This window comes from Branchiostoma floridae, chromosome 6 (genome assembly GCF_000003815.2).
Source record: "Branchiostoma floridae strain S238N-H82 chromosome 6, Bfl_VNyyK, whole genome shotgun sequence".
In the NCBI taxonomy this organism is placed as follows: Eukaryota; Metazoa; Chordata; class Leptocardii; order Amphioxiformes; family Branchiostomatidae; genus Branchiostoma; species Branchiostoma floridae.
Genome location: NC_049984.1, coordinates 15,145,538 through 15,170,647, shown reverse-complemented (window position 1 = coordinate 15,170,647; position 25,110 = coordinate 15,145,538). Strand labels below are relative to the sequence as shown.

The window sequence follows — 25,110 nt, the reverse complement described above, 5'->3', positions numbered from 1 at the left end:
TATCTCTTACGTGAGGGAATTCATTGTCGATATAACGAAACGACATGTTTTTATCATAAATATTACACATTCTACATACTAGTAGTATAATTTACTATTAATTAAGTGCGCTACAGCGTAAGTTCTATGAGACTTCGAACCGGGTGTAAACAGAAACTGTAGTAGACTACACTTCGAATGCAACAACCATGACCGATATGACGTAATTCAAACAGAACGAGCGTTCTATTTGGGGTAATATGGGGTCATTCATTCACTATTTTTATCTGTAAAACCAATGCTCTTTCCCTGAGTGCTACTACTGTAGTAGACTACAGATTCGCGTCCGGTTTACACTCAAGGCAGCCTATAGCAAGACACCTGCTGTTCCCTAATTGCCGAGAAACTGTAGTGAAATAATGGGACATATCGCAAACTTTGACATATCGTGAGCTTGAATTTTAATCCGTGCCTAGTTTTAGATTGTCCACGTTCTATACCGTGCCTAGTTTTAAACCGTTCTGAACCGTTCTAAACCATTCTAAACCATACTAAATCGCTCTAAACCATTCTAAACCGTTCTAAACCATTCTAAACCGTTCTAAACCATTCTAAACAGTTCTAAACAATTCTACACTTTTCTAAACCGTTCTAAACAATTCTAAACCGTTCTAAACCATTCAAAACCATTATTAACAGTTCTAAGACGTTCTAAACGATTTTAAACCGTTCTAAACCATTATAAACCGTTCTAAATCATTCTAAACAGTTCTATAACATTATAAACCATTCTAAGCCGTTCTTAACCATTCTGAACCGTTCCTTCTATTGACTCGTGTTGGCCCGTTCTTCCAGGCGACCTTGCTAGTCGCGACACGAGGGTTGTTTACAAGAAGCCGGATTACATGTCGTGCTGGTTTGATTAAGCCGTGCGGGGTAAGGTGTCACCTGTAATTCCGTCTCGGTTCCAGTTCACCTGAGGAGGAACGCAAACCCCTCACCTGTAACCTCACCTGCCCACTCACCTATGCCGCGAGGCCGGAGAATAAATAGCCGCACAAGGTAAGCCATCCACCGAACGCGAGGTTAACAAGGCACACGTAAATACACAAACAGCGCCGGGCACAAAGACTCCTGCTATTCTTTACACCGGACGTGGTGTTGGTTCAGCCCGCCCGGCTCATTCCTTTTGACACCTGCGGGTACCAGTACGAGAGTGGTATATAAGTTTTATAAGCCCAATTGGGAGCGGAGAATGCGGTGACACCTGCTTTGGTACGATGTGTGGTGTCAAGACGGAACGTCATTCAACATGAAGCCGTCTGGAGACTAAGACTTTGGTTCACGTAGTCGTATGCAACAGCAAACGTTAGAGTGCGGTGAAAGGTCTCTGTTTCTCTTGATAAATGACTGTGCAAACACTCGTGTTCCAGAACCGACCCCGGGTTCCCAGTGGTAACGTCAGGCGGTTGGCGATCGCACGTCCCCTGCGTGTTTTCTCAGCCCTACACGCCTGGGCTGCCACGAAAGTAGTTACAACCGCGCTCACGTTTCACCGTAAAGAATCGCCAACTCTCCGCTCCACTGCTTACCGTTTATCCTCGACAGTTTCAACCTTATGGAGCCAGCGTGAAGACTTGTCGCTGACGGTCACGAGCTGCAGTTCTGCTATACTGAAGTGCTACATGTAAGCTAGGACAAGCGGAAGAATACGGAAAGGCAACTTTAGCCGACGATGCCCAGTTCTAGGACATTTAAACGGTAAAGGTTGACCTTAAACAACACAGAGGATGGACAAGATGGAAGGCAGGCTGCAGTCGCAAACGTCTAGTGCCGGGACGTCGCGCGACAGTTCGTCGGAGCTCTACAGCGTCTTCGTCCGCCTTCCCAACGAAGACGTCGCGGGCTTCCGCAACCTCCCGCCGGGCATCTCCGTGTACGACCTGAAGGCCAGAATCGAGATCGTTACGGGCATTCCCAGCCAGATCTACACCCTACACTACACAAATGATGTAGACTTGGAGGACGAGAACGAGCTGAGAATAGGAATGAGCATCATGAACGGCGCTACGTTACGTATGCAGCTCTTCACGAGTTGGAACGGGCTGTTCTACTCCACATGGAACGGGAACATTGACGACACGTATTACAGCGGAGGTGTACAACTCATTAGTGAGGCTAACTTCAGCGAGGGGGAAGCGGTCGCCATGCACAATATTGTGGCCAAGAGAGCCTTCGTTTCCCTTTTCCTGGCCTGCCACAGAGGACATTACGTACTGTGTAAGGTTCTACTCTCCATCGGTAAGTGTTATGTTTTCCTGGACAATTTCTTAAATTTCTTTTCCCTCTGCTGCCAAAATGTCTAGAATTCTTGTACCATATACGTTAAGAACGGCAAATCCATGCGTTTGCTTAACCGAAAAGCTACACTATACTCACATACTTTGACCTTTTTCGTTTTTGCTTTGATTCACCCTTTAATTTAAATCATCATCATCATCATATAATTTAATTTAGATATTAAGACTTATTTTTACCAACACAGCTCTACGTTTGTAAAATACGTATAACATACCTGGATTCATATTCAAAAATTCTAAATAAGTCTGGCATCAAATTTACGCCAGAAAAATAAAAGCGTCGTGTCAGCAACCCTCTCGTTTCTCTTTTCGGGTTGATATTAAGAAACTGAATAATATACAAAAGTTTCCAAATGTCCAGAAGTCTAACGTTAAAACCGAGAGATGGTATGACCTCACTTTTAATCGAGACTCCCTGACACAAAAAAAGACAGGGGTACATTTACTTAATCCTAGAAGCCCATGCAACCTCTGGCTGTGTCAGTGCAGTGTTTGACTTGTTTGGTAAACACCAGGGTATCATGACACTGGACAAATGCAGCCAACAAACAGTACTATTGCCCAGCATGGGCGACTTCTGGATTTTAAGCGGAGAGGAACTATCATTGTAAAATGTATCTTGTATATGTTTTGTTTTTTTGCGCGGCTATACATGACAGATAATTGTTTGAGATGGTAGAAGAAGGATTTGAATATGAGTTGTGGGATATGTACTTTTGAGTCGCCGTGCTCTTAAAATGATAGGTCAGTTTTCACAGTGTTCTATTTGTCCCTCACTACATTGACACAAAACACTCAATTTGACATTTTCGTGAGATCTACGGTAAAACAGGGTACTTGAGTATGTTTCTATGATGAAACGACATTGGCGAGTGCCATCAGTGCACGCATCGCACGACGCCCTATATATATAAACACACAGTACCATGGCAACTGAGTATCACTCACTATAGCGTGATTGTTCGGTAGAAAGGTCCAAGGTAATGAACCAAAAGTCGTTTGACCCCTTATTCAGCAAAAGCCATCAATGTGACATTTAGAACTCCCGTAGTCAAGCGAAGTGTACTCGTTTATTTGAGCTCCTTTTGTATCGCCAGTTCCGCGACCTTGTTAACTTCACAAGACATACCCAGTCTTTGTCGCCTGTACAAGTCTTGGTATGTCGCAACTCTCAATTAATCGATTTTCTATGACGTGCGTTTTCCTTCGCGACGGTTGCTAGCACCATGCCACACTTTCTCCCGCTGGATGCAGACGAGTGCACGTTAAAGGAAACTGTTTAGGTTAGAAAGGGAAACGTAACTGTTCGTTTCGTAGCTCAACTTTCACTCACTCGGCTATCGACTTTCCAGGTCACCACCAATCAATGCGCTTGTAACATTGTGTTGTGACTCAGCGGAACAGAGCCAGGGAATAAACACCTGACGTTGGGAGAAAGTTCTCACGCCGCACGTACAATCTCACAATCCAGGGCTTGAAATACTTTTTTCTGCATACCTGCACTGGTGCAGGTAACAATGAAAATTACCTGCACCAGACAAATTTTACCTACACCTTCTCAATTTTGGAAGTATGGATCATGCTAAAATTGTTCAGGAACCATTGCTATTCTTTTTATAATTTATAGGTGACAATATTCAATGCAGCTAATAACAATCCACATACACCTACATCATATGACATTTATGTATAAAACCCAGTACATGGACCAGTGCATGTTAGGTGCAGGTAGACACTAGAAATACCTGCACAGCTCCAATTTTACCCACACTAACCTGCATATGCAGGTGGTATTTCTAGCCCTGCAATCTAACGAGATATAAAACTGGTGGTTTCTAGGCCGCTAGGAGGCCCATTATCGAAGTTGACCTTCTATATTCCCAGATTTCCGAAAAACAGCAAAGCACATGAAATTTAAAAGAAATGAATGACTCATGATGATAATATGCGTATATTTCTTAAATACACTTTTATTTCTTACCGACCCTGTTTTGGAAATCTGACCTTGGCATAACGGTCCCGTTGGAAAATGAGCCTTCTGGGTAGTTAACGGACATGGGACTTCGGAACTCTTCAGCTACCGGGCTATTTTAGGGCACGGTCTGGACCCTGGATTTTTTAACTCGGAGTTAAACGAACGGACACGGACTATGACCGCGAAAACCTTTCGCCCTACTACATCTTTTGTACCATAAATGTGTAGTGATATATGTTGATAGATTTATTAGGCCTCTGTACTGTATCTCTGTTATATTTTATCTGACCCTTACCTCTCTCATGACCTCAATGAATGCTGGCCGATTTGAGCTTCTCATGAAAAAATAAAGGCTCAAACAAACAAACAAAAAACAAAATCAACCCGTGACCCGGCAACAAATTGACGCATTGACCTACTCGTGAAAACACCGAGAGGTACCCCGAGGTATCCAACAGTCCACCGGGACAAATTCTTCGGAGCCCGGCCGGGGCTGCATCCCTGACGGGCACCGGTGCAAATGGGACCGTGAGTGTCAGCAGTCGGGCATTGCGTTTCTATCTAGATCAGTGTCTGAATACGCTGCACATTGACATGGCCCCATCTTCCGTATCAGGTCACAATTAAAGGGGGCTAGCTTCCATCAACTACCCAATCTCTCCTGTGAGGTTATCCATTCTCGATAAGAACTGTTTACAGTAAACAACGGATTGTTCTGCCTTTGAAGCGACAACAAAAAAAAGACTGTTTACCTACACCCGGTGCCATGGCATTATGCTTTGATTAGGTTACAGAAACTAGCCCGGCATTCAGCGGCAGCCTCCCACCATAAATGTAATTACGAGTCAACAGAAATCCTGACAAGGTCGTCAGCACACGTTTAGTGAACATTTAGAGTGTTACATACGTTAATACCCTAAGCGTATTTTGTCCAGTTTTCTAAAGATATATCGATTACCCAGCTTTTTAATGCAAGATCCACATCAAATATCTTTCATCAACAAATCAACGATCATACATAATAAGGACAAGATGGATGATGAGTGCACTATGCATTGCGTGGCACCGGTCTGTTGAATCAAGTCTGGAGTATTTTGTCTTTTCGAAACGCTGTTTAGAGTTACCTTTACGTCACGGACCATGTACCCATGGCAACTTATTGTGATTTCCCAGGGCACAAACGTTTTGTGTATTTCTTTTAAACGGAATGCTTTACTGTCCCAATATACCAGAGACCATAATGTTTTATGTGTCTGTTTTGTACAGGTGCGGACCCAGTGGGTAGAACGCCTTCGGGCCGGACGCCTCTGCACGCCGCCGCGGCACAGGGACACCTGGACGTGTTAAACGCTCTTCTCGACCAGGGCGTCGACGTGGGCGCGCGGGACATGTACGGCAAAACGCCGCTGGAGCTGTCTGGGCAGTTCGGCCGGCGGGAGTGCGAGCGGAGGCTGTGGCTGCACCAGTGGAACCTGCGAGCGGCTAAGACCATCACAGACGTAGACACGGCAAGTCATGGATCGAGTGGACTAGATACTAACTCAGGCTCGGCTTCAAGCAGCACATTGGGCTTCATTCACGTACAAGGTGAGAAACCCCGGCACGTCGTACGAAGGGTGTTTAGACCATCTCCTCTGCAGGCACATCACATAGGGAGCGCCAATGTCTGGTCAAACAGCCACGCACCACCGCACCAAGCACCGCAGAAGAGCGTCCAGCTACCGAGCATGAGCGCGCCTGTGAAGGGTGTCCGGTACGGGCGCATTCGTCCCGGCACGGCGCTCCTCGGAGACAAGTCGTTCCCCGATGTTTGCCGAACGTCTACCCTCCACTCCCCTCGGGTGAGCGCCGGCAGCGAGGACGGTAAGAGGAAGTCCACAAACAGCGCAAGCAGGTCGACCTCCTCGTTGTACCACAAGCACTGTCAGACACACGCGTCGTACACTCCGGTCGAGAACTACGACCCTCAGGACGACTTCAACGTTGATGACGAGGACATCGAGCGGTTGATCCACGTCGTGTCCCTGTCTCAGCCCTCTACACCTGTACCACCAGACGACACGGATCTTGTAGCCAGGCAGAAACCACAGCAACAGCTCAGAAGACTGCGTACCGGGGATAGCTCGCGCTGTTCGAGGTGTAGAATACGCAACGAGACGAAGAAGCCAAGCAGCCCGCAGCGAGCGCCCAGTAGACACTTCGTGTACCCGGAAACGTTCTCCGTAGGTGCGAAGCAGCTTCACGTCATGATGCCTGAGATGGAGTACGACGAGCGCCCTATCACGAGGTGTCACTCCGTGCCGCCGCCTTCTCTCTGTAGCGACGATGAAGCTGTTGACGCCGCCATTGGTGACGACGACGACATCCCCGACATCGCGAAGCCTCCCGACGCAAACCATAAACCCGATAGCATCAACAGTGAAGACAGTGGGAGGGACACTATGGACAAGACAGAAACTGTTGACGACGATGAAGATACAAACGTCGACAAACCAACTGAAGAGGCAACGTCAAACTTTGTGAAACAGAGGGAGTACCAGGTCGACGTTGACAACATCTCAGAAGATCGGCCTGGTTCCAACACAAAAGGGACGCAGTGTTCAGACGAAGGTTTTTCAGCACCACAGACAGATCCTGATGCTGAAACCACCACCGACGACGTCCCCAAACTTCAGATCAATGGCGTGAAATGGGATGTAGAGAAACCTACTCTGATGGTTGCTCAAAATGAAACGCAAACTGAGAGAAATGACTGCCGAGAGAACGCCCCAAAGCGTCAAGTTCGCCAGCGTTCTCTCTCAGCGGACGACAAGCTGTTTCTCCCAAGCAAGCCTGCTTCGGGCGTGCTCCCGCGAGCCAAGACGCTGGAGTCGTGGATTCTGATGAAGACTCGCCAAAAACAGGGGCGACGGGAGAGACCGGCGAATGAAGAAAGGAGAAGGCGGAACGTGGAGGCCTATCAAAGATGGCTGAGAACGAAAGACCAGGAGATACGCGAAGATGTTACGGACCAGTCCTCAGAGCCGGCTAGCGGTGACACCAAGGAAAACCAAAACGCATTTGAGCAATGGTTAAAAGCTAAGAGACAGAAGGCTAAGAAAGAAAGAGAATCAAGCGCAAAATCGCCGCAGTCTAGCGGCTCCAACGAACCTATCGAACGTCCAAAAATCATTGATGGAATGTCCCATGAAGAGTGGCTGCGTCAAAAAGCTGAACAGGGAGCTTTTCCTACTCCTGATTCACGATTCGACACCATTGAAGACGATAAGACCGTACGGAAGAAAATTTTCACCGGCGGTCTTTCCTACGAAGAGTGGCTAGCCAGAAAGCTACAAGAGGAAACGTTAACAAACAGGCTTCTAGAAGCCAACAAGGCTGAGCTTGAAAAGAAAGCCCGCGAACAAAGAAAAGGCATTGTTGACAAGAACTTTCGCGAATGGCTGAAGCACAAGGCAGAAGAGAATCAGAAAGAGTACGAAAAATTCGAGGCAGAGAGTCGAAAGGCACAAAGTAAGGAAAGCGAGCGTCGCTTCAGGAACATGAAACGTGGAGTTACCTTCAGAAACTGGAGGGAACAGAAAGAGCAGGACAGAATTGTGGAGTTTGTGGCCATGGCGCAGCAAGAGCGGCAGGAGAGAGCGAATGACGAGGAGCGAAAGAGAAAAAGTCAGAGGTCTTTCGAACTGTGGCTCGTTAGAAAGGCTCAGGAAAACTTGAACGAAGAAAAGAAGCGCTTGGAGATGGAGAGACGCCGATTTTTAATGGCAGCAGCAAGGACTTGAGCGGCCATACAGGGTAACTTATATTGTGTACATATGGAATCTGAATTGGCTAAGAATTCAATAGTTCCTCTTTTGCATGTTGAATCTGGTGTAAAATATCAAATGCCTATTTATTGTAAAAATATGATAACTGCATTCTCGTTCACTCTTGTCATACACTGTCAAAATTGTATGCATATTCATAGGACTTGCACTAGACTTTCATGTAATTTTCTATCCATATGTTAACATAATTTGCAAGGTGTTCAAAACACTTATTAGATTCATTACCCCAACCCCTCCAAACAGAGGTCAAGTCAAGGTTTTTGCACAACAATTCTGACGGGTACAATGTGAAGCAAAGTGATGTACATATGTACATTATATAGACCGAGGAAGGAGATCGAAGTTGACTCCTTGAATGTGTATAGGCTATAAGAAAACAGGTACAAAAGGTTACAACCTAAACAAAGTATGCCCTCATCTAACTGAAAATATGCATCCCCCACCCCCTCCGCCTTACTTCATACCCACTGTTAAAAAAACTCATACCGTACTGATTGCAATTGGAAGAAGAAAATAAGCTGCATACAAAACTTCTATGAATACTTTGTATCAAGTACGTGTTAAATATGTGTAAAGACCTTTTAGGACTTTAAATAATGTAAACTGTACCTCTGTTATATATATTTTGTCTATATCCTTATCTCTTCTCTCATGACCTAAGTGAAAAGCGGCCTGTGGGCTGATTTGAGCTTTCATGGATAAAGGTTCAAACAAAAACAAACAAACTTTAATTAGGTTGGTAAATCCCAGTGATTACTCAACGTAATGAAAGCATTTACAGAAGTATTGGTTGGTCATTAGGTTGGTCAATCGCTAGTATTACAGTTCTTAATACATAAATACCAGCTGCCTACCAATGTTATACATATACATGTAGTAGTCTTTCAGCTACCTTCCTAACACCAGTGGAAACTAAAACCAGTCAGTATAGCCCTAAGGAGGTTAGGAGAAGGAAATTGGTATTTTGTGTACAAAGGACCTTAATACAGTGACCTGCCAACCTGATGAAGCCATTCACAGAAGTAATGTATACTGCTTATTTTCATGCTTCCAATGTAAGTAGTGGGTATGACCAGCGAAACATTGGTAGGCAATGGGTATTTTGTGTGCAAAGAACTAATCTACAACACTGTTTACCTATCATGCTGATCATACTGAAAGGAAAGTAAGAGACATTTATCACAATACACTCTGTTCTTTGATATATCCTCTTTACAATTCATATATACATCTCTGAATGAAGTACATTATATATACACATCAATTCAGATATCTGTTAAAGAGAGTAACTTCTGCAATAAGACTGTTATGAACAATACTTGCTTACAGCATATGAAATAGTGCTTTTCTGCAAGTTCATCTTTTACAATGCATAACACATTACAATTTAATAAACATGATGCAAGTTCTTTATGTCTCTTTTGGCATAACATTATACATGGAGTTATTCTAGGGCAACCTTAATGTTAACCATTAGCACCCCAAGGGTACAACCCCACACCAAAATTACATCGGTAACCGAGGGACTCAGACTGATGATAGCTATGTGACAGTTATTTCATAAATTGACAGACACTTTGGATTGTCAGAGAATAACAGATTATGCAATTTGACTCAAAATAAATTGTCCAAGTGTAAGAAATATCTAATTGATGAAAGTTTTTCAAAAACCGTCCGGTTGATAAACTGATATTTGGCATACAAGATATAATAGTCGTAATATTTGACTATGAGATGTATTTAAGCAGCTTGTTCCCAATACAGGTTTATTCAACATTCAACTAAAATAAGCTTTTATCATACATATGGAAGTTGGAGTGCTTTTACAGATATCTAAAACATCTCTATCAATGCTTATATTTTTGCAGTCATAACAAATCTCTTACAACTGACTTCATAAATTATTTTCCTGTAAGATACAAATGTAATATTGCTGTAACAACAAGAATCTCTGAGAAAGACTTTAATTTTAATTCTTGTACAAATATCAGAGTTTTAGCCTATTGATGTCCTCGCTGCGGAAGTCCACCCTGAGGGCTAACACCTGTCGCACCTCCGCAGGGGTCAGCCGCCAGGTCAAAGGTCCTGAGTTGGGCCCCCAGTAGTCAAGAATCTCACCCACCTACAGAGGAGATAGAAAAGTGTCACTTGAATCCAGGGTTGTAGCCAGCCTGAAATCATTTCCGTCCCCTTGATTTTGAATCCTATCGAGCGTCGAAGGTGCAAGACATCGAGCCGAAGGCACAACTTCCTAAGGGGGTCCGGGGGGCATGCTCTCTGGGAAAATTTTGAAATCTAGACCCTCTGAAATGCTATTTCCTGCCTTTTCAGGAGTAGACTTTCTGGTAGACTAAGCTGTTCATCTGTTTTGGTGACAAATTACACAAGGGAGACAGTTTTTTTATATCTTCTTTATCCATCACAGAGGACGGAATGGGCAAAATTTTTTTCCGTCCCCAGCTGCAAAATTAGGATGGGCACTGGCTACAACCCTGCTTGAATCTCTTCCAACTACTAGTATCTCTTTTGTAACATTAGTACAGCATAAATGGGGTTGAAATGTAAGAGAACTTTCAGAAAATAGTGCACAGCTTAAGCCTTAAGAAACTACTAGTACTAGTAAATTAAGTGATAACTATTCTCTATTGGGTATGATTGTGGAATTTCAAACAAATATTACTGTTCTCTCTTGTCCAGGGAAGCAAACAAAGCTAACTTGTTTCTAGAATTTTAGAATTTTTACGGTCCATTCGAACAAAGCATGCGGCTACAATTAGAGATACACAATTGTAGTATTTGTACATACTGTTTTGAAATAGATGTAGAAGATCTTAGATTAGATATAAAAGCTTGGTAAAGGGTAAAATAAGGCATGAGGTTAAGGCCCAATCTAGACACAGTTTTTACCGATATCTGTGGAGATGTCGGGAGGGATCTGGAACGTTGGGGGCGGGACACCCGTGGCGCTTGTAGTCACAAACAGCTACATGTATATAGCCTAATGAGCCCGCGTTATATGCTAATGAGCCCTCCCAAAGTAGGGACCATCGACACGCACGCAAAAGTTGTTGGGGACCCCTGCTAAGCTATCGGGGACCCTGCTAAGCTATCGGGCAAATGGTCCGAACCTTCCGGGAGAAATTCTGCCGCTATCTTAATGGCGATATTGCAGTTCCATCTAGACGCTGAAAAAAAAGCTTTCGGCGAGAGGCTGTCGGCTCAAAGATATCGGGAAAAAGTGTGTCTAGTTTGTGCCTAAGTAGAAAGTGGCCTACCCTCTCCATGTTGAGTATGGTCGCCATCTGAGTCAGCCGTGCAAACTTGTCCCTGATCGTCCACTGGGTCACCGAGGTCAGGTACCCAACCAGGGCACGCAGCTCTTTGTCAAACTGGAGCCCTCCCAACTGTCATATACAAGTACGACTCCAAGTTAGTAAGAATGAATGCAGTACAACTGAATTTGTGGCAGGCAGTACACATTTGAGACTGCAATATCATAATTTGTCCCTTTAGTTCTTGTTACAACATTTATGGTGTCTATCTTGAAAATGTAGCCATCTTATTTTTTTTTTGGTGCCCTTTCTCACTATTTTTGCAGAGGATGTCATCCATATAATTTACTTGCTGTGACAATATCATCTATCAAAATAAAAGGCCTCAATAGATCTTAATCCTTAACAATATTTTTACACGTGCCTCTCAACAAGCGACTATCAATCTCTAAGAACATGCAAGGATATGGCCCATTGTCAGTATTTTACAGTGTCTACAACATTCAGCTTGAATGGGTACAGTGTTGATGAAAGATGTGATACCAGAAAAAAGATCAAATGTTACAAAAAAAGAGGTGTAAAACTCTGAAAATGTACGGGATCCTTAAAAAAGATCAATACTTGGAGATCAGCCACTATGCCATTACAGGTCAATTAAGAGACAGCGTTTGCACTCAAACAAGCCAATAGCTGATATGCCAGGCCAAAACATAGCGGCCACAACCTTTTGCAAACACTTGTGCAAACACCTGTCAAACGTTGGACACCAATGTCTCTAATATACAACCCCATCTACGACCCACAAGTGTGTGTACACGCCATCATCTAAATGGGGCAACAGAAGAATTGTATGATGTTTTCTATGAGTTATGAACCCTAAATGAGTCCAAAGGGTAGGCATAAAGAGGTATAGAGATGTCATTAAGTGAAGTGTTTGCAAAGTTTGACATCATAGTCAAATATAGTGTGTGCATGTACAAATCTGGCTGACAGAACTGTGTATAACAAACTCAAGAGCAACTGGGGCATAGAAATTAGTGTGCCTTGAGGGTAAAATGGGGGGGTTAAACATAGTTCTGGATTAAAATGAAATTGACATTTGCTCAGATTCAGAATTAACAAGTTAGCATCATCTAATGTCTACATTTCTGCAACAAAATGGTTCAATTCAAGTTACATTGCACGGCAAATTAAAGAATAATAATTATTACAATCATAGAAGAAAAGAATATGAAAAGCAATGATCAGTTAGACTTAATTGTATAATATAAAAAGATTATCAGATGGTCTCCTTAACTTGCAAAATGTAGAAAATAGGTACTAATGTACAGCAAAAGGCCTGCTTTTGAACTGTTTTTTTTTGCAGACAGCTTTAAAGAGCTTTATCTTCTCTTCTACGAATAAAAAAAATAATTAGAAGTTATTTTGGGAGACTAACCTGACACATTTGACATCACTAAAACCTTTACAAAATGTCATACTGAGTCTTACCCTGTTAAAGACTGTCTTCATCACAGCCCTCTCCAACTGATGTGTCACCTGATTGGTCAGATGGCTGATCAGCTGATCATAGATGGTGGGACTCAAGGAACCCTGGGATAGCAAAATGGAGGTATTGGTTGACCTTAAACTACATTTACATGTCACAAAACATAATTTTTCACAGAAGAACAAAAGTTTTGCACAAGGGAACACAAAAATTTGTCCAAAACTGCAACAATGTACCTTGAAAGAGTCCAGCAAGGACTGAAGGTTGACTACAAAATTTTCGATAAAGGGGTCGTTGGCCTCGTAGTTGGTGAACTCCTCCTAGAAAAAAACAAAGTCATGACATTATTACGTGTATCAATGTGTTCCAGCACTTCGTCACTGAATAATACAACCCCTTTTTGTAGTTAGCCAACTATCTTCTTGTACTTAATCTACGATAAATCCATCATAAACATTTAAGTTTTCCCTCCTTGAAACTTTGTACCTTAGAAAGCCTACTAATATGCTGCTTATTGTATACTCTTTGTGGAGACTTTTAGTCCCCAAAGGAAACTACAATTGACCTGTTATTCTAAACATTGCTGCCCACTTCAACACTTATAATCAGCATCCATTATGTACCAACAACACGATAAGCCCCCAAATCCTTCCATTAGAATTTGTTATGACAGATGGTAATGAGAAGATAAAGGAATGGCTCTTACCTCGGAGATGTTGTGACTGAAGGAATGGAAGGTGGCTACCCACGGCTTCACCTGTGGCTTAATGGCTGAACTATCCAGTTCTGCTAGACCCTCCTGGAACAGCAGAGAATGGAGAAGATGTTTTTAACTGAGGAGAGCTCTGGCTACTCACCTTCAGCCCATCCTTATTGTATCTCTATACAGAATTTTTTTCTGTCCACTGGATTTCGATTTTGATTTGAACATCCTGTTGAGTGCCAAAGGCCCAAAGATCATAGCTGGGTTGGAATGGGTCAGGATGTTGTTTTATTTCTGTTCTACTTGCCCCTCTGGTTGTTTCACAGTTGTTAAACCCTCCAACATTCTATACATCAGTTCTTTACTTTATATTTTTGTATACAAACACCACCTATCAAGACTCAAGAGCCACTCAACATTAAGGAATACGTTAAATCGGATTTGGTACTACGTAATTGTACAGCATAACATTGGTTGTACAAATGTGTAGACAACAAAGTTCTTTCGATACAACCAGTTCATAATCACCTGTAAAAATTTTGGTGCACACCGTTACCTTCCTCAGGTGTATTTCCTATTTTCAAGTTTAAAAGCAAGATTATTGAGGCAAAATATGAAGAAGAAAAAAACCACTGACCTGTAGCATGTTCTTGAACCTGTGAGACAGCGATGCCAGGTCACTCAAACAGCTCTATAGGAAAAAGGAGCGTCTGTTTACTTCCACTTTTTTGTACATTATGTACCATCAAAACATTCATATTGAAGCTGAAATTTGCAGTGCTTGAACGTAATCTTACAAAATATATCACTGCTGTGGCAGCATATTGGCACCAAAGTTGTGTTATATACAGATTTAGCAAATCATGTTTCTATACACTTAGATACCAAGCAGTATATGCTATAAATATAGTATAAGTTAGTCCCTTTAGTGTTCAGGAAAATTGTCACTATTAGTTAACATATTTTGTCTATTACGTACATCCAGCTTGGCCTTCCCTTGCTCTCCTGCTTGTGGAAAATGCCTGGAACATTCATCCTATTAAAAAACATGTACAATTCAGGCTGTTAAAACTGAACATGCCCATGACTGTGGGGAAGGCATTGGATTTGCTATCATTGCAACATGTGGGGCATTTCTGATCCTGTGAAAATTTTAAATCAACACATTTATCTTGTGGCAAATTAACTTATGACATTAGATCAATAAATAACCTTGTAAAAAAAACTTGTAGTTTGCATATAGAATAAAAACCTGATTCATGATAGAATGTGAAAAAAGTGAAATAAGGAATATCAGCTACAGGTTTCAGAGTTTTACTAAATTTTGGAAAGCAGTGAAGATTTCTTACTTACCTCTAAGCTTGCTTTCAAGAGCAGGATATTCTCACTACAGGCTTCAGCATTGTTTAATGTTGCCTGAGAAAAAGATGTCACAAACAAGCATATAAAATAGTACCCAACCAACTAAACAAGTATTTCACATGAGAGTTAACTGACATTACTACAATCATCAAGGTCCATGAAAATCATTGAGGAATGCTACAAAATCAATCTATCAAGAAAGTGTGACCAAGAAAAAAAAAGTTCTGGTGAATGTAGCCTGTCTAAAGCACTTTAAAGGCAAACTGGTAAGTCAAACTAATATACTATAGCCTGTGCAAGAATACAGAGGACACGACTAGTAAAACTGGTACCCAGCAAAGGAAGAGATAAAGCGGTGACCAAGCAATAAATTAGAGGAGGATAGTAGAGCAAGTCAGGGCTCGAAATACTTTTTTCTGCATGCAGGTGCAGGTAACACTGGAAATTACCGGCACCTGACAAATTTTACCTGCACCACTCTGAATTTATGAAGTATGAATCATACTAAAATTGTTGAGGAACCATTGCTATGTTTTCCTTTATACCTTATACTATTAATAGGTGGTAACAGTCAATGCAGCTAATAACAATCCACATACACCTACATCATATGACATTTATGTATAAAACCCAGTACATGGACCAGTGCAGGTTAGGTGCAGGTAGACACCAGAAATACCTGCACAGCTCCAATTTTACCTGCACTAACCTGCATATGCAGATAGTATTTCGAGCCCTGCAAGTCCTTCAAGTATGACTTGTACATGTAGATAGGAGGGGGCCACGAGTATTAAAAGATAACAAAGAGACAATCATATCACATGTAGCGACTGATAAGTGGCGACCATGATGATTAAGAACCCAACCTACCAGGAAAGCTGTTTTTGTGTCCTCTGTGCTGTCGGAAGTGATCTTCCTCTGCTGGATGGTGGACTGCATGAGGTTGACAGCCTGGGTGAAGTCCAGGAAACCCGAGGGGAAGCCCTGCCTCAGTCTGCCGTACAGAACCTCACAGAAGTCCTGCTCCAGGATGGTGGTGGCGTGGTTCAACATCGCACACACCAGGTCTACGTTCGAACTGGACATGGCTCTCCTAGAACAACAAAAAATAAAGTGGTTGGTTATGAAAGACAGTAATGTTAAACTAGCTTTCTTACCTTACCTTGCCGACAAGACAATTCTAGACATAGAATAAAGAGTTGAATATAGATGTACACCAATGTAACTAAATAAAAAATTATGCATATTCGCAATGACTCTATTTCTCAGAGAAAATAATACGGCAATGTAGGCCAGATGAGACCGCAAAAGGTCCATTTTGTATGGGGAGGAGGGGGAGTGAAATACTAGTATGCTGTATTTGCTCGCAAATGTTGCCTTTCTAGTTTTGACTTACCCTTTATTAGGAAGACTAATAGTAAAACTAAATACATGTAATATATATTGCAAGTTCCTTTTTCTCTTATGTGCTGACATGGCTGAGGGCTGAAAATGATTGTCAAGACTTACTTGATACATTTCTTGAGGATAAAGAAGATATCATCCACCATGCTCGATGTCAGGGACCCATCTTCCATGATGTCCATACTAACAGCCTGGTAGAGAAACCATACAAAACACAAGTGATTACAAGACATGTTATAAAATGCCCTGACATCATATATATATCATCTAATCTATAGGCTATAGCAGCTATACAGCTACAGTGTTTTTTCTTTCAGAACGTTTCCTTTCTGTTTCCTTAGGAGGATATGTTTTTCACAGGTGGCATCAGACCTCCAGTTTACATCCCTTCCAAAAGAAGGGTGTAGCTCAAACTGCAATGTCCTGACCCAGGGTTCAACAGGGTCTTCTATGAGTCCTAGTTGCCAGCTAAATGGAACCAGGAGCTCAACTGTGAGCCTGCTACCAGTTGAGCTACAGGGACATGCCTAAAGCATTGGTTGATGTAGTGCTTTCAAAGTTTCATCAACAGATTGCATTATCAGGAAAATACTTAAAGACTAGATAACTGCTGACCTTCATGATCATCTCCCTGAGGAAGTACTCCTCCATCAGGATGTAGTCTCCAGTCAGCTCCTGTACACACAGACTCAGGCCACAGGTCCGCACCAGTCTGTCCAACTCTGACAACTTGTCTACATCAGAGAGAACACTCCATTATAAGGAATGTAATCAGGATAAGAAGAGACACCTAGCATCATAATGAACAACTGCAGGCTGCCTTGTATTGTAGACACATGTATATATTATGGTAAAGATCAATTTTCTCACCTTTTCTGCGATCTTCTTCTTGATACTGCACTTCAAAGTCAGCCTGTAAAATTGAAGTTGACGCAAAGTCAAAGATTTTCGAAGGACAATTTTTTTTTTACAAAAACAAAACAAAACAAAACAAAACAAAACAAATCAAATCAAATCAAATCAAATCAAATCAAATCAAATCAAAACAAAACAAAATCACAATAAAAAAGTATAAAAGCTTATTTCTATACATGAAACAATTTAAAGATGGTACTGGACTTACCGTGACCCTTCTTCTGAAAAATCTAAGGTAAAGTTCTGCTCTGGAATTGATGAGAGTAACTTCTGCTAGCAAGGTGTCCAGCTCCTTTGGATCAGGTCTACAATGACAAGATAAGTGCTGAGCATCCTAATAACTTCATAAGCCAAAGATTATGATCTATATTTTGTTGTTGCTGTTGTCTTTCTTTTGTCCCCAAATATCAAGTACAGTGCTAAAACTGAAAAGTTATATCACTTCTATATAATCACAATTCCTTAAAAAGAACAGATTTATCTGTGATAGACTACAGTCAAACCTGCCCAAGTCGACCACCCGGGGGACCGGAAAAAAGCGGTCGATTTGGACAGGTGGTCGCTGAGAAGATTATCAACTCAAAACATGCCCGATGCAAAGTATAAATCTTTTCCGTTATGTTTAATTGCAAATAGCAAGCACACTGTATGCACGCAAAGAAGCAAGGTCTTTAATGTGAAATACAGGACGCACACTGTAAACTGTAAATTTAACCCCAAGCTTTTATCAAGCTTTTAATTCGATACAGTGTTTTAAAGCTCAATATTTGTACACTAACGTTTTAGAAAGTAAGGGAACTATGATGCTGTCAGTTACCACACAAGCCTTTATGCGTCGCTGTGTTCTTGATCACCGTATCTGAAAGAACTACGGTGCACCTTATGTCCCGATTGCGTACTTACCCACGGGTGAATGTACAGTGCAGTTGTACCAAAGCACTCAAACAGATCTTTCTTGAAAAGGTACGGGCTACACAGATCTTTCTTTAAAAAGTATGAGGCTATGTACGTTATTCGTTCACATTATAATGATATATATATATATATATATATATATATATATATATATATATATATCATATAGCTTAAAAAAAACTTATGTTACAGCTAAAGTTGGATTTTCTTACAACGAGATTTCGTCCCATATTACAGTAGATTGCCCCATTGACCCACCCATTGACCGCCACCATCTTTATTGTAGACATAACATCGTAATGGCAGTCAAAATCCGACGCAAACTAGCTGATTTCGGCACAAAATCGCGCTCGTTATTATCAAAAATCGATGAAAACCTCAATTTTGAAAATTATGCGGTCGTTATGGGTCCCAATTTGGGCCGGTCGCGGTCGCGTTGGCCAGGTGGTCGTTGAGAAAAGGTCGCTTAACGCTTACGTCAATGGGAAAAAAATCGGGACCGAGAAAAAGCGGTCAAAATGGCCAGGTGGTCGCTGAGAAGAGGTGGTCGTTCGGGCAGGTATGACTGTATAACTAAACATCGTTGTTATTTGGCAAGGAAAAGTGATTGTATATTTTCAGAATCTAAGCTGCCACCAAGTCTGGTGCATGTTTACAAATACATGTTGTACTTACTTCTCTGTACCTGTTCTTCCCATCATGCACTGCTGCACTTGCTGTGCCTGTTTGGAGTAAAACGCAGATGATATACAAAATTTAATGTAACAAATCAACATAGATCAATTTGATTCATCTCAGCAACAGCTACAAGCAACGTGAACTCCCATAATTCTGCCAGGAACCCTTAAACTGTCATATTTGAAGAAAAAAAAGTTATTTACCCCTTTTGTCTGTAAGTGTAACCCCAGAAGTGTGTATGGCAAGCATTGATGCTGAATTCATAGATCTGTTTAAGCGCATCATTCTTTATTAATTTTTGATATAGGGGTCTAACTCAGCTATCCAGCAGAATTACGATTGATATACTTTTCATCAGAAATGGAATATTGAAAGACACAATCATGTTGAGAAAAATTATGTGACAAAAATATCTCTTATTCTCAACTATACCAAAGTTTGTGTACAGGTTGGAAATGTCAATGTGAGTTTGGTACCTTTTTCTGGTAAGCTCTGTTCTTGATGAAGGCGTCCACCACTCGTCTGGCCTGTCTGTCACACTCTTTCTGTAACTCTGTCATCAGGGTCAACATCCGACCTGGGCCTGGGAAGAGAAAAACAAAACAAAACAAGGACTTACTTTCCTAATTGGCTCATCCCAGTCGGCGGACGTTGGGCGGGCTGCTATAAGCGAGATTTAAGCAGGATAGGCTAATCCACATTGAGATAAGATAGCAGCCATTTAAGGCATGGCAGCCTGCTCACAGACCAGTGCGGTGAAAGGATTCCCAAGTGTAGCCTTATCAAGTGACTGGATGTTTTACAGAAAGGATGTCTTGTGGGGAAATATGGAAGAAATAAAATCAAAACAACCCCCCCCCCCCACACACACACACACCCACACACTCGTCTCTCTTGACAGAATGAATCAGTAGTGTTGATGTTTCAATTCAGGCGCTGCCCAATATCTTAAAACAGATGAGGCAATCATCACACAGAGATAATAGGTATTATCCTCAGTTCCACATCTTAGTTCGGTTCATTATCTTCCTTCAAGACTTCCAGTGTAATACATGTTCAAACCTTTATCTTTTCATTATATCAGAAGTAAAAGAAAAAGTGAGTGAAAAGAAAAAGCACTAAAACCTTACCATAGTATGTCTCCACCAGAGGTTGATGTGTCTCCACTAGTCTGGCTATCCCTTCAAACAGGTGGGTCAGGGTATCAGCATAGACTACATTAGCTCTTCGCTCTATCAGGAAGACACACAAAAAAAGTGCAAACTCAAGTATACTTTCATACATTGCAAATCAACTTAGCAGTAGGAAACACAAACAATAATACATGTACAACAAACAATGGAGAATATATGAAGAGTACACATACCTGTTGAAGTTGTTCCTATTGCTATTTGGAGATTTTGCTCAGAAGTGTTTGCTATCTGAGGAAGACAAACATCAAGATTCAAGACAATGAGTCTAAGATTACCTTTATCATGGACCCATCATTATAGAGTGCAAAATGTACTTTGATTGAAATATTCTATATACTGGATGCTTTGACACATCAATATTCGTCAGATACAAGACTTATTACAGTATCAATAACCTGGGTGCCATCTGATTTACTACCAGGATTTCTATACTCACTCCATCAAAAAAATTTTTGAGAGCAAGTATAAGAGTCCACGTAGTAAAATCAGATGGCACCCTGGCTACAGTATCAATACAATTGTGACTTCATTCTGCATTTTCAACATGTAACATTTTTCCGTTGTTTTTGATAAGAGGTAGATGGCCTTTACTTAGTAACAACACTGATTAATTGGACTTACTTGAGAACAGAGGTAGGCTGTGAATTTCTTCAGCCCTTCGTCTCTCAGACCAATCAGAGGGAAGATCTTGAAGAACCTGTCCACGGCCGTCGCGTCCTTGTTAGCCACGGCCTCGTCAAACTCCTTGTTGATAATGACCTTAAGCTCCTGCTCTGCTTTGTGCAGGAGTTCTAGGGAGTGTTCTATTCCACTTCCTGGATAAGGTACATGTAGAGACTTGAGACTTTATTCGAAAATCCATTAGTGACGTGCCCTAGGGCACGCCACTAATCTTCCTGGACTTCATACAAACATAGATAACATACATACAGTGGTCAATATTTACAAACATCAATTAAAAACAGTCATGGCATATACACAATACGCAAGTCATGATGTCTATACAGCATAATTACTTACCAAGTTTTACAACAAACAGGGATTCTATGCACAGCAACTGTCTACAATGTGAAATTGTAAGCTATGGCTTTTACCACACAATATTCGAAAAGGAACAATTTTACTAATACAGATAATCTCCCAATAGCTTAATGATCTTAAACAGGTTTAAGTATAGCTACATGTAAAGCAAGACCTTTGAGTATCTTTTGATACAGTCTGATACCAAGAAACAAACAACAACAAAGAAATGGTAGCTGTCTTATCACAGTATTATGTCATAAGTATAAACATAAAAGATCATCCTAGACTTACCTTCTTTTGCATCAGGAATACTCTGTTTCAGAACTTTCTCATCTAGACTGAGGTACCTATGAATGTGTGCAGCTGCCTGGAACACATATTAATCAAGTCAGCAAAAAGTGCTGTGATGATATGAGATGGACAGCCATACTGGATGAAATCAACAAGACTACCATTCAGAACACAGAAAGGGATAGGGAACCAATGTTCCCTGCTGTTTCAGTAGCAAGGTATGTTTTTATAGTGAGGGCACCTCCTTGAAGACATGACACCCAATTGTATGTGACTTCCAACAAAAAAGGTGTAGTCTTGACCGAGATGCCCTACCTGGGATTGAACCAGGCTCCCACAGTTACCAACTGTAAGGCTGCTACCAGTTGAGCTACAGGGACATCTCCAACAAAACCATATCCCAACCATATTTCACTAAGACTAAGAACACATATACGTCAAACCAAGATATCTTTACATACCTGCTCATAATTGCCAGACTGCAGAGCTGTTTGGACACCATCTGTACAAAACTTCAGGTCCAAGATGTCATCAGCTCTTTGAATTGCAGCTTGTACGCGACTCTGTAGTGACAAGCATATTTTTCATCATTGTGAATTTTCAGGGTCAATGCAAGACAAAAATTGAGTACATGTTGTTCTTTGCCCTGCAATATCACTTGTTATCAGCACATTGATTCTGGATCTGGCTATGTTTTACATTTTAAGATTTGACCACATCTGTAACAGCTCTCTTGTGTACTTATCATACAAATTTAGGCCTTGGCCAATGTTATAACCTTTCCAGGTTCCCGCCTAACATCTGCTTGAAGATGTTAGGAGGATGTACTTGTATTGAATTGTTTCTGCCAGTTCATTCTAGTGACACTAAAGAAGAGTGAAGGATGTCACTCGAAATGTCTGGAAGTAAATCTCCCTTTTTATCCAATTGTAGAGATTGAGCTGTATTTGAACATCTTCTTGAAAATGACGAATGAGACCTAGTCCTACCTACATCTTCAAGCACATGTACATGTAGGATTAGGCTCGATAAAGGTGTGTAATTTGAGGCAGCTTCTATATCTTTCTAGGAGTCCAAATTTCCATGCCTCAAAAATAAGCCTAACTCACTGTACATCTGCTTGGAGATTCGATCTACCCACCTTGGCCAGGTCCAGTTGTCTGACCTTACTGCTGACGTTCTCGGCCAGCTGACAGGTGAAGGAGATCATGCTGGCCAGCTGTTCAGAGTCCTGCTGTAACAGCTGCAGGTTGGGGCTGGGAAGGGGCAGGTGCAAGGGAAAACTTTCAGTCAAAAAACAAAATACACATGTACTACAACATGATATTGTCACCGATCTTGTGTCATTTGAGAAAGGCACATTACATGACTTTCTTCACTTCAATCAGGTGAAAAATGAGTACTTATAGCTTTGGCTAGGGACCTCCCTCGGATAGGACATTAAATGGAGGTCCCGTGTTCGGGGAGAGCCACTACTCTAGGGTATTAAAGAAACCCGGACCTATGAAGGATAGGGAGGAGTGGAGAAGGAGGGTCCAGCATGCTTCCCGTGTTGGCATCTGATGATGTCCTCGACTGAACTGAAATGAACCGCACCTATTGAAAAGAGTCCTTCCTCTTCCTGTTGAAGCGACCACAATCAACGTGCTGATTATTCTGTCGCTTGTGGGTGAAGGGTCAACCTGTCACCGGCCAAGGTTTCGGTTTTCACATCAGCTTGGAGACCATTGACACAAACGTGTCAATGGTGATGGCTTTGACCGCCACTTGTGGTAGTAGGTTCCAGTCACAGATAGTACGCGGCAAAAAGGAGGCCTTACGGTAGAGTGTCTTACAGGCAGGTTGCACCAACTGCCTGTCATGAGATCTTCTTGGCGTGAGTGGATCAAACCTTACAGTCTGGCAAAGGTGGTAAAACCGAATAAACATACATCACGAAAACAAAGATGACAGTCGACGTCCTTTGTAGTGTCCCATGATTCCCTGCCGCAACCGGCTGCTCGCTAGTGACGTAAATTGAATAGAAATCGCGCCCTTTTGGGACTCACAACAGACAGTTTCAATACTTTTGGCGATCTGATGTCTTTATACAGGAAAATTTCGGTTCATTCCTGCTGATTCTGGTGATTTGTTTGGCATATTTTGGGGTTAACATGCGTTGTAACTTGAATTTTTTTCCCGATTAGCCGATTTGGGCTTTGCAAATATGGGGTGCTGTATTTAATGGCGCTAATGGGAAATGGTTTTGGATTTCGGAATTCTTTGCAACTAACCGATTTTTGCGACAAAGCGCATTGCAAATAGCTGGTTTCCATTGTATTACTGTAAATGCAGAAACATTCGGGGTGGTTTAATGTTCGTGGTTTTAAACCACCGCCAACATTTTTTCTATGGCAGTAACAGACTACAGTGCATGGTACTTCTGCGAAATTAAAACTACCACGAAAAGTATTTTTCCCACTACCGCGAAATTAAATCCCCGGGAAATTAAATGCATTTATAGTACACATGTACTAGGGTATCAGGTCTTTTCGTCCCCTAGATCTTTCGTCCCCTAGTCCTTTCGTCCCCGTTTTGGATGTTTCGTCCTCGTCATGGTTCTTTCGTCCTCGTCATGTTACAGTGTTTAACCCCCAAAAGGCAACTTATAAGACATTTTATCACGTCCTATTCCATAGTTGATTAAATCTAATACTTTGAAAGCATTTTCCGACCGCTTTAATATATCGGGAAAATAGTTGCTCAGTCCTTCGTTGGACGGTGCCATACTCTGACTACAATATAATTCCAGTCGGTCCGGATCATTGGTGAATTCACCAACATGAATATCTTAAAGTTTTTCAAAATGTGCATACAGTCGATTATGCTGTTAAAGTTTCCTATAAGTTTGCTTATTTACTCAGACAAACTCGGTAAAAGGTGCGCACGAGCGCTTTTCAACATGCGTAAACATCCAAGATGGCGGACCCGGCGGCATGAAAATTTTTTACTCGTCCGTTTTGTGCCGGTTATCGAAAGTGGAAGACTAAAACAAATCAAAAATGTACTTTTTTAAATGGAAGTTTGATAAAAACTCTTATAGAAATTTTGTGATTTGACAATAACTTGTTGCATAGACAAACATCATCCGAGGACGAAACGTCCATGCCGAGGACGGGGACGAATGGTCTAGGGGACGAAAAGACTAGTAACCATGTACTAGTACTTACCCCATACGATGTAAGGTGGACATCTTTCCCTCCAGTGTGGGCTGCTGGTCCAGTAAACTGTCCAGTTGTTCTGTGACCTCTTTCTGTGGTTCAGACAACAGACATCAGAACATGTACTATGCAACAGGAACTTATGAAGCAGAGTTGATCGTGCTGTTCTGGGACCATACATCACTTTACCGTGTTGATGGTAGGCACGCCCCCCTCCCCACTGACAATAGAGCTAGGCATACGCCGTTCTTTCACGGACTCAGCCAAAGTAAATGCACTAAAAAGATACTAACGTACCTCGTCGCTACATAGTTGGTCGTATGCCGTCTGAATGTCCTCCAGTTCGGTAAGGTTTTCGATTTCTTCGCGGGTAAACGAGCCAGTAGACGTGGCCGCCGCCATCTTGGATCCCAGGGGAACTGTGGGTTGTTTTGAGGATCGGCGGTGGTTTTACAGTGATCTTTATGTTGTCCGGCCCAATAAAATAAACATAATATTGTACCTTGTAAAGTAAATTATGCTAA

At 41.8% G+C, this 25,110-nt stretch overlaps 2 protein-coding genes across 2 annotated transcripts; one reads left to right on the top strand and one right to left on the bottom strand.

The window, feature by feature from the left end:
* The first annotated feature begins 765 nt into the window (after window positions 1-765).
* Window positions 766-9,549, top strand: LOC118417073. The gene is made up of 2 exons (XM_035822447.1): window positions 766-2,280; window positions 5,581-9,549. Exons 1-2 carry the CDS (start codon window positions 1,770-1,772, stop codon window positions 8,094-8,096), a joined length of 3,027 nt encoding a protein of 1,008 aa, XP_035678340.1. The 5' UTR covers window positions 766-1,769; the 3' UTR covers window positions 8,097-9,549.
* On the bottom strand, window positions 8,188-25,047 carry LOC118417074 (conserved oligomeric Golgi complex subunit 4-like). Its single transcript, XM_035822448.1, has 23 exons — window positions 24,884-25,047; window positions 24,596-24,678; window positions 22,528-22,642; window positions 21,848-21,949; window positions 21,387-21,462; window positions 20,694-20,887; window positions 20,246-20,300; window positions 20,010-20,111; window positions 19,356-19,462; window positions 18,877-18,923; window positions 17,495-17,591; window positions 17,242-17,284; window positions 16,987-17,105; window positions 16,477-16,562; window positions 15,838-16,060; window positions 14,959-15,021; window positions 14,585-14,641; window positions 14,243-14,296; window positions 13,609-13,701; window positions 13,139-13,222; window positions 12,905-13,006; window positions 11,417-11,545; window positions 8,188-10,263 (listed from the first exon to the last, which is right to left on the bottom strand). The coding sequence occupies exons 1-23, from the start codon at window positions 24,986-24,988 to the stop codon at window positions 10,129-10,131; spliced, it is 2,271 nt and encodes a 756-aa protein (XP_035678341.1). The 5' UTR covers window positions 24,989-25,047; the 3' UTR covers window positions 8,188-10,128.
* Window positions 25,048-25,110: the final 63 nt, after the last annotated feature.

What these genes read in the sequence shown, in the direction of transcription:
- LOC118417073 (XM_035822447.1), top strand. Translation starts at nt 1,770, where the DNA reads ATGGACAAGATGGAAGGCAGGCTGCAGTCGCAAACGTCTAGTGCCGGG. An exon ending in TAAGGTTCTACTCTCCATCG is followed by an intron (nt 2,281 to 5,580) that starts GTAAGTGTTATG and finishes TGTTTTGTACAG; the next exon opens with GTGCGGACCCAGTGGGTAGA.
- LOC118417074 (XM_035822448.1), bottom strand. Translation starts at nt 24,988, where the DNA reads ATGGCGGCGGCCACGTCTACTGGCTCGTTTACCCGCGAAGAAATCGAA. An exon ending in TTTTCAGAAGAAGGGTCACG is followed by an intron (nt 17,285 to 17,494) that starts GTAAGTCCAGTA and finishes TCAATTTTACAG; the next exon opens with GCTGACTTTGAAGTGCAGTA. An exon ending in AAGGGAAGGCCAAGCTGGAT is followed by an intron (nt 14,297 to 14,584) that starts GTACGTAATAGA and finishes TTTTTCCTATAG; the next exon opens with AGCTGTTTGAGTGACCTGGC.